This window comes from Syzygium oleosum, unplaced genomic scaffold (genome assembly GCF_021117445.2).
Source record: "Syzygium oleosum isolate NSW1041296 unplaced genomic scaffold, Sole_v2.1 Sole_v2.39, whole genome shotgun sequence".
Taxonomy (NCBI): domain Eukaryota; kingdom Viridiplantae; phylum Streptophyta; class Magnoliopsida; order Myrtales; family Myrtaceae; genus Syzygium; species Syzygium oleosum.
In genome coordinates this window covers 2,162,271-2,175,714 of record NW_026607523.1, presented here as the reverse complement: position 1 = coordinate 2,175,714, position 13,444 = coordinate 2,162,271, and the positions used below count along the sequence as shown (strand labels likewise).

Here is a 13,444-nt window from a genome sequence, read left to right as displayed (position 1 = left end):
TATAAAATGGATTGAGTAGCCGTTGGTTGACAAAATCCGAATCCCACTGAATCCGATTGCTCATACAACCAGAATCTTGGTTTCCATAAGTAGAGTTTTATTCGTTGTGATATATACTTGTCATAATGTTTGATTGTCAATCAATTAGCCTTACATTGAATCAATCAAAACTTTCCTTTGTGAAATCCACGCCAGATCACTAGCCGTTATGTTTCGTTCTGAAAAATTCTGAATCTGAAGAATTTTTTATTCTTGCTTTACGTTCAGAGACAAAGTCAGCGTAGGTCTTCAGTAAAGAATGAGTCCTTCAAAATTAGAATCTGAAGATCTCTGACACCTTAATATAAAGTCTGAGTGTCTATATCAGTAGGGTCTGAACTTCTCGTTCTGAAACTTATAGAGTCTGAAGTTTTCCTTATGAACCTCGTAAAGTCTGAGTGTCCAGAAAGTTAAGTTCTCTTGAAGTATTAAAGTTACCACTTCCAGAATACATTTACCTGGATCAAAATACTTCAGAGTACATATCAAATTTACAATATTAACATAGATAGTTTTGTCAATTACAAAATCAGGGAGTTTGCTCAACATTATTAAGGTTGGTAACTTGTATAAATAATTAATAAATTTCACAGGTTGGTAGTGAGGGTAATAAAAAATGGTAAGTGAATTGAAAAATTGGTAAATTTTTTAAAAACTAACAAATAAACATTCGTAAGTGTCGGAGAAATATCCCTATGAATTTTGATGATTCTAAAACTATTACTGGTAATATCTACTATGATAAGTGCAGATGTTCATAGTGGTTTTTATGATATCCATGATAGCTGAAGAACTCAGCAAAGACTAATTGAATAGATGAAGATCTTGACAGGACATGGACAAATCAAACATGACGTAGTGATCATAAGAATTTGGAAGAACTATGGTTGATTATCATCATTCGGAAGTCTTTGGTGGCTAGTTTGCTCAACAATTTCATTGTAAGTCGAATCGCAAGTCATTTCGTACGGTTCGTCTATAAACAACATCAACTGACTGGTAAAAATGTGCACAGGCTGATTATGAGTACTAGTCGTGCAAATATCAAGTCATTGGTGGTGCTGTTGATACGTTCATCTAAAGATAATAGTAGAAACAAAGAATATAGCCGTTCGTAGCTGAGAAAGCACAACAAAGGAACCGGAAATCATCAAAAAATTGGAAACAACTTTTGTGTCAGACTATTAGAATATCCGGCGATGTGACAAGATCAACAGACTCCGTTTTGAGAAACCTTGATGATGTTCGTGGAAACAATTGTTTGGGCAATCTGATCTCAGAGCAACCGCTCTTAATAACTCCTAACGTCTCTTTACTCCTTAAGACCATCTCCAATGAGAAAATTGAATATGCTTATACAAGAGAGGATCATTGAAGCTCAACGGATTGAACGGAAATAGAAAAAGGTGATAGTGTTCATTATCGAATTCTTCTATTGATCAAATTGTGATCCGTTTATCTAATATCTCCTCTATAGTATTCTTGGTGATTTGTAATCATGATAAGATTAAGTGTACAAGTGAAAAAGTAGTACTCGAGTCCTGATAGTGTAATCCATTATTTGATAAGATCGATGCTTGCTAATTATAACTTATCTCGGTGATTACTAATGCATTGCAGTTAGGGTTGCGGCTGTTAGTTTGGAGAGTAGACATAGGCTTTGGAATAAAGTCGAACCATTATAGTTTGTTGTGTGCTATCTTCTTACTTGTCATTATCATCTTTACTGCCCTGATGGCATCACCTGATCTTGATATTATTAGCTTCTCCTGATTCCCAAGTGTTGGTTGTTGATTTCCAACTTGTTAGAACAACCGATTTATCCCCCTCTAGGTTGTTTAGTTACCCTCAACAGTAAACAACTCCAATGAGAGTTGGTAAACTAAAACTAAATGATAACCTAATGAGAGAAAAACTGATAAGTCAACCAAATAAAAATTGATAAATTAAGTCATTTATAAGAAAGTTAATTTAAAGTTGGTAAATAATAACATAAGTTGTAAATTATACAACCAAAGAAAGGTTGGTAAGTAACTCAAATAAAGATTGAGAAACTCAAACAAAAGTTTGTAAATTTAAGGTGTTGGTGAGAAAAGTATGAAAGTTGGAAAAAGATAAGATAACTCGCTAATTTGCTAATTGTCAAATAGAGTGGGTAATTTCATAAAATAGTCGGTAAGGTACTACCGAAGAATCAGGTGACTTTTTTTTTTTTTACCAATAGTTTACTTTTATGCTTGCCGACAATTTCAGAAACTACTGGCACGAATGTTCATATGATGGTACAAAATCTTTGTACAGCAATATTCATTGTCTGTTCTAACTGATTTTGTATATCTAATCCATGGTTAAATTCGTACGCCAATTTTAATCAGACCTAATATCTTTGCAGGTTTTCTAGATCTAAGATGAATAGCAGAAGTCAAATACAGAGAGTGTAGGAAATTCTGCTGGAAAACCCCTCATGTTTTCATGGATAAAAAGCAAACTTTACATTGACTAAAAAGTTCGGCACATTGAACAGTGGGGGCTTCATTCACAATAATTCGATCCCTCTCAAGTTCTTAGATTGCAACAGACTGAGGTAGGTATGCATTCGACGTTTCTCAGTCTTAATCAAATCTTGTCCTTTGTACGGACTACTTTATTTTCTCACCCACCGACTTACGAGCACGAGTATGACCGGCAAAATCATCGAGAGACCGACGAAGAAGGAGTTGAGGAAAGTGTTGGGTGTGAGGGCGCCCATTGCAGTGTCATACGTCAACCACAGACTTACGAGCGCGATGCGCAGATCCCTATTCATCGGGAATCCGGAGGTGAGGAAGAAGATCATCCGGAGGGAGGCAAAGAATCCGGCCGTGTTGAAGATGAGGAAGAGGATGTATACAACTGGCTTCTTTGTTCCCAAAATCGACCGGCCGGCTTCATGCGATGCGGTCCCATATATCGTGGCATTGGTGCCATTAGTCGAGGGCCCTGAATCGTCCTGCCAAAGTCCGCCCGGCGGCTGAAGCACGGCTTGATAGGTAGCAGTTGTGATGAGAGTGGCGACGACGAGCAAGGCGTTCCGTACATCACCCGGGGAGTCCCTTCCTTTCTTGTACTCGAAGTCCTTGAACCATTGGGGCCTCTCAAATTTGAGCTTCAAGAAACATGTGCAACGGTCGGTCCATGTTCTGCGCGATTGGCGGCAATGTCCATTTGATTGCTCGGTTTGGGGTTCAGGGTCTTCAGTCGCCACCGTTACCATAGAACTAGAAGGCAATCCCTTTGATCTCGTGGCTCCAGATCGTGTGAGCATTTCGGCAATTTCCACAGCACCCGCTTCACTGTTAACGAGCAATAGGATGTCTAGAGGCATTAAACCCGCCTCATTTCTGGCGTTCACATCGACCAGATCTTTGTCAAATGCATAGCCTGAGAGCAGGAACTCCACTACCTATTCGATGCAATAACATATTTTATTTATCATCCAACATTCTCGTTGTGCAATTTCTCTCGACAGGTTAGCGGAAACATGCATTCGATCCCTAAACATACATTTTCACACTAGCTAGAACAATTATAGGTTCTCTTTACAAATATTTCTAATTGTGAGTTTTTGTGAGAACGTTGTCAACTGTTATAAAACTTAAGCTGTTAGATGAATGCATAGTTTAAGATCTAAATATTCTAACACTAAGGCTCCGTATGTTTTGCGAAAAATGAATAATTTGAAAATATTTTCCTAAAAATAGACACTTATATTGCTTATAAAAATGAACGAACATAAGTTTTTTTCATTGTCCACAAAAATGCTTAGACATTAATTATTATCGATAATGCTAATACTTTTCATTGACTAATTATTTCAAGTGATACAAATAATCATTTTTAGAAAAATATTTTCCAAATCATCTATTTACTGCCGAAAAAACAGAGCCTAATAATTCTATTTGTTTCACCTATGAAGAACAAAGAAGAGGAACCAATACGAATGAAACGGGAAAAGTACAAAAAAAGTCATAAACCTATTACATTGAGACCTAAATTTCATTTGGACTAATTTAACATTTTTATACCAATTAATCATCCTAATTTAAGTTTTCGTTTAAACAATAATTTTAATATTTTTTAATATATTTTTTAAAATTTTAATATTGTTTTTCCTTTTTTCCTTTTTTTTTACCCTGCCTTCTTCTTCCTTAGGCCTATGGCCAGTGGCCATGGCCGGCCACCAGCCACAGGCGAGGGCGTCGCGGCCCTCGCTGGCCATAGGGGATGATCGCCCTCGCCGGCGAGGGCGAGGGCGAGGGTTGGAACTTCGCGGCCCAGGCGAGGGCGGCCCTCGCCAAATCCGGTGAGGGCTAGACCCTCGGGCCTAGGCGAGGGTCGCCCTCGCCAAATCCGGCAAGGGCGGCCCTCCCCCAGGCCGTGAGCCGTGAGGGCCACCATGCCCTCGCCTATGGCCTATGGCCGATGGCTGACCACAAGCCCAAGGAAGGAGAAGGTAGGGAAAAAAACAAGGAAAAAAATGAAAAAATTATTAAAAAAATATTTAAAATTATTCACGTCAACGCCGGCCGTGTCACGTAGAACGGCTGGCATCTACGTCAGCGATTTACAGCCTAAATTGACTGAATGGACTGAATTGGTACCAATGTGATGGTGTTTAGGATTAAATTGATCTAATTAAAATGTTTAGGACTGAATTGGTATTAATGCAATATGTTTAGAACTTTTTTGATAATTTTCCCCTAATGAAATGGGTCAAAAGAACTGGTCACTTGCCTCATATTGCTTTCTAGCCACCGCAAGGTGCAAGATCTGGTTTCCTTGGCCGTCCCGCCAATTCAAGGCATGCTCTTTGTTCAAACGCTTAAGCTGCTGCACCAGCAACTTGAATGCCTCAAACCGGCTGTTCTTCACGGCGAGGTGGAGTGCGCTCTCCCTCCGAGCCGTCACTTCCTCGATGGAATCTGGACAAGCCAAGACCAGTTCCTTCAGGACTTCGCTCCTCCCCTTGATGACTGAATAGTGCAGAGGAATCCTTTCCTCTCTCCCCTTCACAAGGCACAGGCGATTGCCCACTTTCAAAAGCTCCCGAACGATATCCACATGGCCCCTCGCCGCAGCGATATGCAGAGGGCTGAAACCGTCCTGGTTCAGCTCGTTGGCAAACTCCGTCTTCAGTTTGAGGACTTCTCTGACGAAATTCACGTGGCCGGCCATCGAGGCAACATGTAGAGGGTTGTCTCCGTCGACGAGAGATGCTGCTTCGAGGATGAGGACGTTTTCTCTGATCAAGGAGTACAATTGATCGACATTCCCTGTGTGGGATGCGTCAAACAACCTAGGATCCATCTGTTGGGTCTGAGAAGACTGTTTTGCGATACTTCTTTGGGTGTCAAAATGAATGGTTAGACTACTGAATGCTCAACTTAATGTGTTATCATGTTGATTTATAGAAGATTCTGCATTATTTTGCAATTTGATTTGTTGCTTCTATAAAGCAAGACCAAGAAGTAAAAATTGACTCTTGAGTCATTGTTTACAATTTCTTAGTCCGATATTTTGCTTTTTTTTTTTTTGTTACTTCTATAAAGCAAGACCAAGAAGTAGAAATTGACACTTGAGTCATTGTTTACAATTTCTTTGTCTCGGTCTAGAGACTATAAAGAATCAAAGTCGCCTCTGGCGCATAAGAGTGCCTTTTTCATTCATTGAAATTGCAATGAAGCTGAACGTTGATTGTCGAGAGTCCCTAGTCCCTAGCTTTGTTGACCAGGCCAGTGAGTGGGAACCTAGTGCCATGATGACACGTAAGTGCTCTTTTGTGTCCTTTTCTTGGAAAATTCTGGAGTTGAAGTCTCCATGAAAGTCGCTTGAAATGAAAACAACAATTGATGGGTACACCCTAAACCAGGCAGTGACGTGCACCCTGACCCAGGTAGAAACGACTCTTAGCCAGCGGGACCAATGTGACTTGATCGCCTTCAATTATTCAATCGCAGTCTTGACCTCACAAAAATCGAGGTCGTCTCCACCCCGACATAGCTAGCCGCCTTGGAAGACTCTAGCGAGACCTGCCTCATCCTCTGTCAAGTGTCCAGGATAGAGGAGGGCTTGGGGGTTGGGATCAGAGCGGACCTTATCAAAAAAAATAAAAAAGGCCCGAAATGGCCAACTCAATTTCAAATAAGTCGATCATATCTTTGGCGGTCGGCTTATTCCGGCAGCTAGAGCTAGGGCAATTTCGTCCAAAAATTACGTAAAATTAAACACCCAAAATTGAGTTTTGATTACGTCCTTCTTCTGGGTTTTCTCCTTCTCACCTTGGCTTTTCAATTCTCGCTAGTTTTCTCTCTCTCTAGATTTTTCTTCCAATCAAATCAGAGAGAATCCTCTCCACTCTTTCCCTCGCGCACACATTTTCTTCTTCAGTGATAGTTTTCGATTGACTGGTGCTTTTGATTCACCGTCAATGGATTTGCACGAGTGAACGTATAGATTAAGCAAAATTTGAGCTTACATTTAAGTTCGATTATTCTCGCAGCTCGACCCATGTTAGGAATCGCACACCAATTCCAGAAAAATAACCCAAGCAAACAATCAATATTGATAGAATATAATAATAAAATACAGAATCGGAAAAACACACCAGAGAATTTGTTATCGAAATTTACCCAAAACAGGGCTACATCTCCTCGCAGAGGCACTCTGTAAATCCACTAGATTTCAAAGGAAATATAAATACAATTATGATCTTTTCTCAAAATCGGGACACAAAGAGATTGAGAACACTCACAAAGAAAAATTAACTTTTTCTTCTCTCTTTTCTTTTCTCTTTATTTTTTTTCTCAGCGCTTGACGGCTATCATCTATCAATAGCTGAAATATAAAGTGTAACTTTTAACATAAAAGCAAAATTAATATAAAAAAAGAAGATAAAAAAGCCATTGATAATAATATTTGGCTTTATCCGCCAACAATCTCCCACTTGAAGGCAAATACACCCGACGCACCAAGCAACTTTGCATCCATCTACTTCAAAAGCTAGTAATTAGAACTTGTGCCTCTGCGATACTCCTCATCAATTAACATGGAGTAATACCAATGGCAGTAGTACAGAAAATATGTCTCTCTTTGTTTACTACCTTGGTAAATATTAAGTTGGATTTTTCGAGCCATCAATCTTCTGTAGTTTTAGCTCATTATCTTTCAATTGACTTGATGAAATGATAACGCTTCTTGATACATCTACTCCTTAAGTGATCAGCTGCATTTTTTACTAAGTGTACTACACTTTGACTATCGCTCCACAGTGTGCTCACTAACTGCTTTCGATGTAGCTCCTCCAGGTAATCTTGTAACCACATGATTTCCTTGGAGGCTTCTGTGATTGTCATGTACTCTACTTCGGTCATCAATAGAGCCACTACTTTCTGTAGTTGAGATACCCAACTCACTATTGTACCTGCAATTGTAAAGACATATTTAGTAGTATTCTTACCACTATCTCGATCACTCGAGTGATCTGCATCTACATAACCTTACAACTCTAATGATGTACCTCCATAACAAAGAGAGTAATTTAATGTACCTGCTAGATATCTCAACATCCATTTAATTGCATTCCAATACTTTTTGCCCGAGTTCTGCAAATATCGACTCACAACTGCTCGCTACCTGTGCAATGTCTGGTCTCGTACTCACCATAGCATACATCAAACTTCCCACTACTAAAGCATATGGAAGTGCCGCCATCTCATCTTTCAAAGCCTGAGTACTCATACACAGATCCTTGGAAAGTTTGAAGTGATTCACTAGAGGAGTTACTGGTTTTGTCTTTTCAATGTTAAATCTCTTTAACACTTTATTCACATAGCCTTCTTGCGACAACCATAATTTCTTATTTTTCTTGTCTAATGATTTTCATGCCTAAGATATTCTTGGCATCTCCCAAGTCTTTCATAGCAAATTGCGATGCCAACATCTTCTTGACTTCTGCGATTCTTTTCATATTGGAACTAGCCACAATCATGTCATCCACGTATAAAGAGAGATACACGATATCACCATTGCTATACTTGCGAATATAAACACAATGATCAACCTCACAATGTGCAAATCCGTTTTCTTCCATAAACCCATCAAACTTTAAGTACCATTGCCGCGGAGCTTACTTCAAGCCATACAAGCTTTTCTCCAAGCGACGTACCATGTGCTCTTTACATTTGACCTCAAAACCTTTAGGTTGCACCATGTATAACTTTTCATCTAAGTCCCCGTGCAAAAACGTCGTTTTCACACCCAATTGCTTGAGATGAAGATCCTCCACTACAACTATACTCAGCAAAACTCTAATTGATATCATTTTTACTACTGGTGAAAATATTTAGGAGTAGTCGATCCCTTCTTTCTTAGAAAAGCCCTTGATCACAAGTCTTGCCTTGTATCTGACATTACCATCTGCTTCATTTTTTTATCCCGTACAACCACTTGTTTAACAAAATCTTCTTATCGGTGGGCAATTCGGTCAACTCCCAAGCTTTGTTCTGAAGTAACGAGCCAATTTCGTCTTTCATAGCAAATACAAGGCGAGGTCATGTCCCTAAACCCAAATCGCCGATTCATATAAGTAAAGCATACTCCCACTTTTTACTTGACTTCTAACCGGTCTTTAATAAGTTAGTGTTGGCTTCTAAAATAAAAACAAATTATCATAATAAACCAAGAAACCAAGTTGCAATCGGTAGGGTTTGGAAGAATCCAAGGCAAGAATCAACGCCACCTTACAAGAGAGACCATTCGCACCTGCTTGGTAATATGTTAATTCTACTCGAGGTAACATATCTATTTTGTTCCACCTCGGGAGGATCGCGATGCAGAGAAACAAGAGAAAGAGCAAAAGGAATGTCCATACACATGGAGTTAATTCCGGTAGGATTAGCGCTACTATTTTACGTACCTTCTGCTGATAGTCCTGTGTTAGTGTTAGCAGCTTTATTGGATAAAAGAAGATGGGAGAGATTTTAGGGATCAGCTGATACTACGAGCACAGGCAAACTAAGTTCACCGACCCGTCTAGTTCATAGAATGAAGTCGCCAGACTAAATATTAAGCGTATCATATCAAGATAATTTACAGGTTGGTTAACACAACAAACCCTGGAGTGAGGAACATCTCTAGACTAGTTGGAAGAATTTTTACAAAACTATAGACAGTTCCAAGTGCGAGAAATCAATCCTTTATATCTAAAATGGCCTAGGAATTGGACAATGGAAGAACCTACAAGACTATCTAGGGCGATCAGTGCATCTCGAGTTTATCTAAGGGTAAGAAGAATTACCCTAATGCTAGGTGAACCATCAATATCCGCTAGACTCGAAAGATCACAATCCACTAGGGAATGTAGCATTCCTGAACCTCTTATATCTGATAGCGCCTCGGCAAACAGCACAAGAAAACCAAGAAGGGGTTGCATCTCGAAGATTTACAGACTGGAGAACCTCAGAAAGGAGGATTTTGGGATATAGACAGACATCCTACCTGTTTGTGAGGCGGAGGATGTAAAATTAAGTTGCAAGAAACCGAGGTCGGCATGCATACAACGTCCCTCAGTCTTAATTAAATCTTCTTGTTCATGCGGACTTGCTCATTTTTTCTCACCCATAGACTTATGAGCGCGATTATGACCGGCAACAATATCAAGAGACCGACGAAGAAGTAGTTGAAGAAAGTGTTGGGCGTGAGGGAGCCCATCGCAGTGTCGTAATCAGGGTGAACAGCGCTACTTGCAGCTCCATTTGCATTGGGAATCCCGACGTCAGAATGTAGATCATCCGGATGGAGGCAAAGAATCCGACCGAGATGAGGATGAGGAAGAGGATGTATAAAACCGGGTTCTTCGTCCCCAAAACCGCCTGGCCAGCATTGTGCGATGGGTTCCCATTGTTCATGGCGCTGGTGCTGCTGCTTGAGGATCCTGAATCGTCTGGCCAAAGTCCACCCGGCAGTTGAAGCACGGCTTGATAGGTAGCGGTAGTGATCAGTGTTGAGCGTCAGAGGCGCGGCAACAATATTGATTTGATGAAAGGAATTTTTGAAGTGAAACAATCGCAATTCGCGTCTTTCTATTGCATGTCTCAATTACAAGAGAAACAGACTATATATAGACCATAGTTTGATTCGAAATAGGAAACCTCTTTCTAGGAAACCTATTCTAATTAGGAAATCTAATTGATTTAGGAAGCTTTCCTAAAATATAACTAGAAACAATATCTCACAATATCTATCAAAATATGGAAATACGAACATACTCAAAAAGGAAACAAGTACTAACAAATTTGGTTTAATTTCTAACAATCAGAGCAGCAACGACGAGCAATGCGTTCCGTACATCCCCGGGGGAGTCCATTTCTTTCTTGTACTTGAAGCACTCTAACCATTGGGTGCTCTCATCCTTGACCTTCAAGAAACTTATGCAACGGTTGGTCCAAGTTCTGCGTGATTGGTGATGTCTGTTTGATTGGTCTGTTGGGGGTTCCGGGTCTTCAGTCGCCACCACTACAGAAGGCAATCCCCTTGCTGTCGTGGCTCCCAATCGTGTGAGGATTTCGGCGATTTCCGCATCACCAGCTTCATTGTTAATGAGCAATAGGATGTCTAGAGGCATTAGACCAGCCTCGTTTCTAGCGTTCACTTCAATCAGATCTTTGTCAATTGCATCGCCTGAGAGCAGGAACTCGACTACCTGTTCGATTCAAAAAACATGTTTCATTTATCATCCAACATTCTCATTGCGCAATTTCTCTTGACAGTTTAGCGGAAACATGCATTCAATCCTCATATATCTACACTTTGCATCTTGAGTACCACACTAACATGAACTCCTGTCAGAACAAAGAACAAATATTCCTAAAATTCCATTTGCTTCACCTGTGAAGAACAGAGAAGAGGAACCGATATGACAAATCGAAACGGGTCAAAAGAACTGGGCACTTGCCTCGTATTGCTTTCTAGCCACCGCGAGGTGCAAGATCTGGTTCCCTTGCCCATCCTGTCAATTCAAGACATGCCCTTTGTTCGACTGCTTCAGCTGCTGTACCAGCAACTTCAATGCCTCAAACCGGCTGTTCTTCACAGCGAGGTGGAGCGTGCTCTCCCTCCGAGCCGTCACTTTCTCGACAGAATCGGGACAAGCCGAGACCAGTTCCTTCAGGACTTCGTTCCTCCCCTTGATGACTGAATAGTGCAGAGGAATCCTTTCCTCTCTTCCCTTCACAAGGCACAGGCGATTGCCCACTTTCAGAAGCTCCCGAACAATATCCACATTGCCCCTCGCCACGGTTGATGTGCAGAGGGCTGAAACCATCCTGGTTCAGCTCGTGGGCAAACTCAGTCTTCAGTTTGAGGACTTCGCTGACGAAATTCACATGGCCGGCCATCGAGGCAACATGTAGAGGGTTGTCTCCGTCGACGAGAGAAGCTGCGTTGAGGATGAGGAAGTTTTCTCTGACGAAGGAGTACAATTGACCGTCATTCCCTGTGTCGGATGCGTCAAGCAACCTAGGATCCATGTTTCGTGATGCTTCTTTGGGTGTCAAAATGAACGGGAAAGACAATTAGCACGATTGATGATTGTTATGTCGCACAATTTATCTTCTACTACTTGTTAATGTATTTGTGTATGAAAAGAACATTCAAACCGAACCCTACTTCACACTAGGAAAATGACAATTGGACTAATATCGATGACGTTTACTCGGAGGAAATATACACCATAGGATATATATCACGAGTTATCACCGACTCTTGGTTTTCACTTGCTTGTAAAGAGTTTGCTTTTTCCTGCCCGGATGTATCCGGGTCAAAACTAGAATACAATTCATTTCGATAAGGGGGAGGTATATCGACCATAGAAAAACATGGGCCTATAATTGACTTTAACGTGTTTTGAATCCTAGGAATTGCCCTGAAGCACCATGTGTCATGGACATAGCCCCAAAAAAAAAAAACACGTGTGACCAATTGAAATGGGCTTAGAATAATTCTGACCAAAAAAATATTGGCTTAGAATGATGCTGATAAACCATTGATTTGTAATAAATTACATAAATCCATGACTCTTAGCGAGGAATATGAAATTTTGTGACTTTGAAATGGTGTCTGCCTTCTCTAGCAAGCAAAGTCGGTAGACTAATCCCTTGGACAAAAAGATTCTCGCATTTAAAATGAATATTTGGATGGTTAATGAGATATATCTCTATAGAAAGTTTGAATCATCTTTTCGTCAATAGTGGGATTGCAGGAAGAATATTACACATAGATAGAGACTTTTAAAGTCTATTCAATATTTAAAAGAAGCTGTGATTGTAGCTTGCGCATCAGCAAGGAGAGATGGAGTGTCGGAAAAGATCATACATTCTTTCATGACTTTGAGATATATTAAAAACTATCGAAGGATTAGGTGATGTAATTAAGAAGATAATAATGTCTAGACCTCTAGCACAAAGGAAGAGGAGTTTCCTAGTACCTTGTGAATGGCTCGTTGATATTAATCCGTTATAAACTTAACCATGAAATCAAGAATGTTGATGGTGATGGAAAGAATTAAGGCACGTTATGGCCACACAAACATCCTGAATTCACCGCGAAATCAAATGTTTCACTTTGTTTTTTTTCCTTCTTTTTCGCAGCTTATTACGATAATTGAAGCATGTCCTTGTTATAGACCACCCACGAGCCTCAAGAAAGTTAATGTGCCCAATATGCATTCACAATGAATCAATTATGTAAAATAAGCAAAACTTGGGTGTGTTTATTTGAGTGAAAGAATTTTCTGCAACTCAGTTTCCTAGAATTTCACGCATTTGATTTGTTAAAAAGGATCAGTCAACAGAAAACCATTTACGATCAAAGAAAATATAAATGCTTGAAATAAGGAAAATGAATTCCCTAATCTGAAAAGAGGAAAATATTTCGCTTAAAAATAATTTTCATGAAAAGCATTTTCCTTTATCACAAAGTTTTCCCTTGAAACAAATACACCATTGGGGTATGTTTCATGATTGCCATAAAACTCATTTTCAAGAAAAATGGTTAGTTCTCATTTGTTTGGTAATATCCTAAAAAGTGTGACTAAAAATGTTATCGGGTGTTTGGATCTCATTTCTGAAAATAAATCTCCTAAATGTAATGAAAATAAGTTGCTTAAATAATGAACCGATAATGCTTAAATTATAAATTCATTATTTCTTTTATCAAATGTAGGGCCAATTACATAAAATATAAAACAAATCAGAAAAGGAGAAATAAAATAAAAACTAAAAGTAGTTAAGAAGAAAAAACCTCAATTTCTCGAAATCCATAAAAGTCAATGCAAAAATAGTTCTCATTCTCAAAAAGGAATTATTGATAC

At 39.6% G+C, this 13,444-nt stretch overlaps 1 protein-coding gene and 1 pseudogene across 1 annotated transcript; both read right to left on the bottom strand.

Annotated features, from left to right (window-relative positions):
• Positions 1 to 2,484: 2,484 nt before the first annotated feature.
• Positions 2,485 to 5,445, bottom strand: LOC115687615 (ankyrin repeat-containing protein BDA1-like). Its single transcript, XM_056305752.1, has 2 exons — positions 4,809 to 5,445; positions 2,485 to 3,477 (listed from the first exon to the last, which is right to left on the bottom strand). The coding sequence occupies exons 1-2, from the start codon at positions 5,383 to 5,385 to the stop codon at positions 2,684 to 2,686; spliced, it is 1,371 nt and encodes a 456-aa protein (XP_056161727.1). The 5' UTR covers positions 5,386 to 5,445; the 3' UTR covers positions 2,485 to 2,683.
• A 1,887-nt stretch (positions 5,446 to 7,332) lies between these two features.
• LOC115687560 (ankyrin repeat-containing protein BDA1-like) lies at positions 7,333 to 11,603 on the bottom strand (annotated as a pseudogene).
• Positions 11,604 to 13,444: the final 1,841 nt, after the last annotated feature.

Excerpts from the sequence above, each read along its gene's own strand:
- LOC115687615 (XM_056305752.1), bottom strand. The coding sequence starts at position 5,385 with ATGGATCCTAGGTTGTTTGACGCATCCCACACAGGGAATGTCGATCAA. Across the intron at positions 3,478-4,808 it reads TAGAAAGCAATATGAGGCAA|TGGAGTTCCTGCTCTCAGGC; the intron begins GTGACCAGTTCT and ends TCGAATAGGTAG.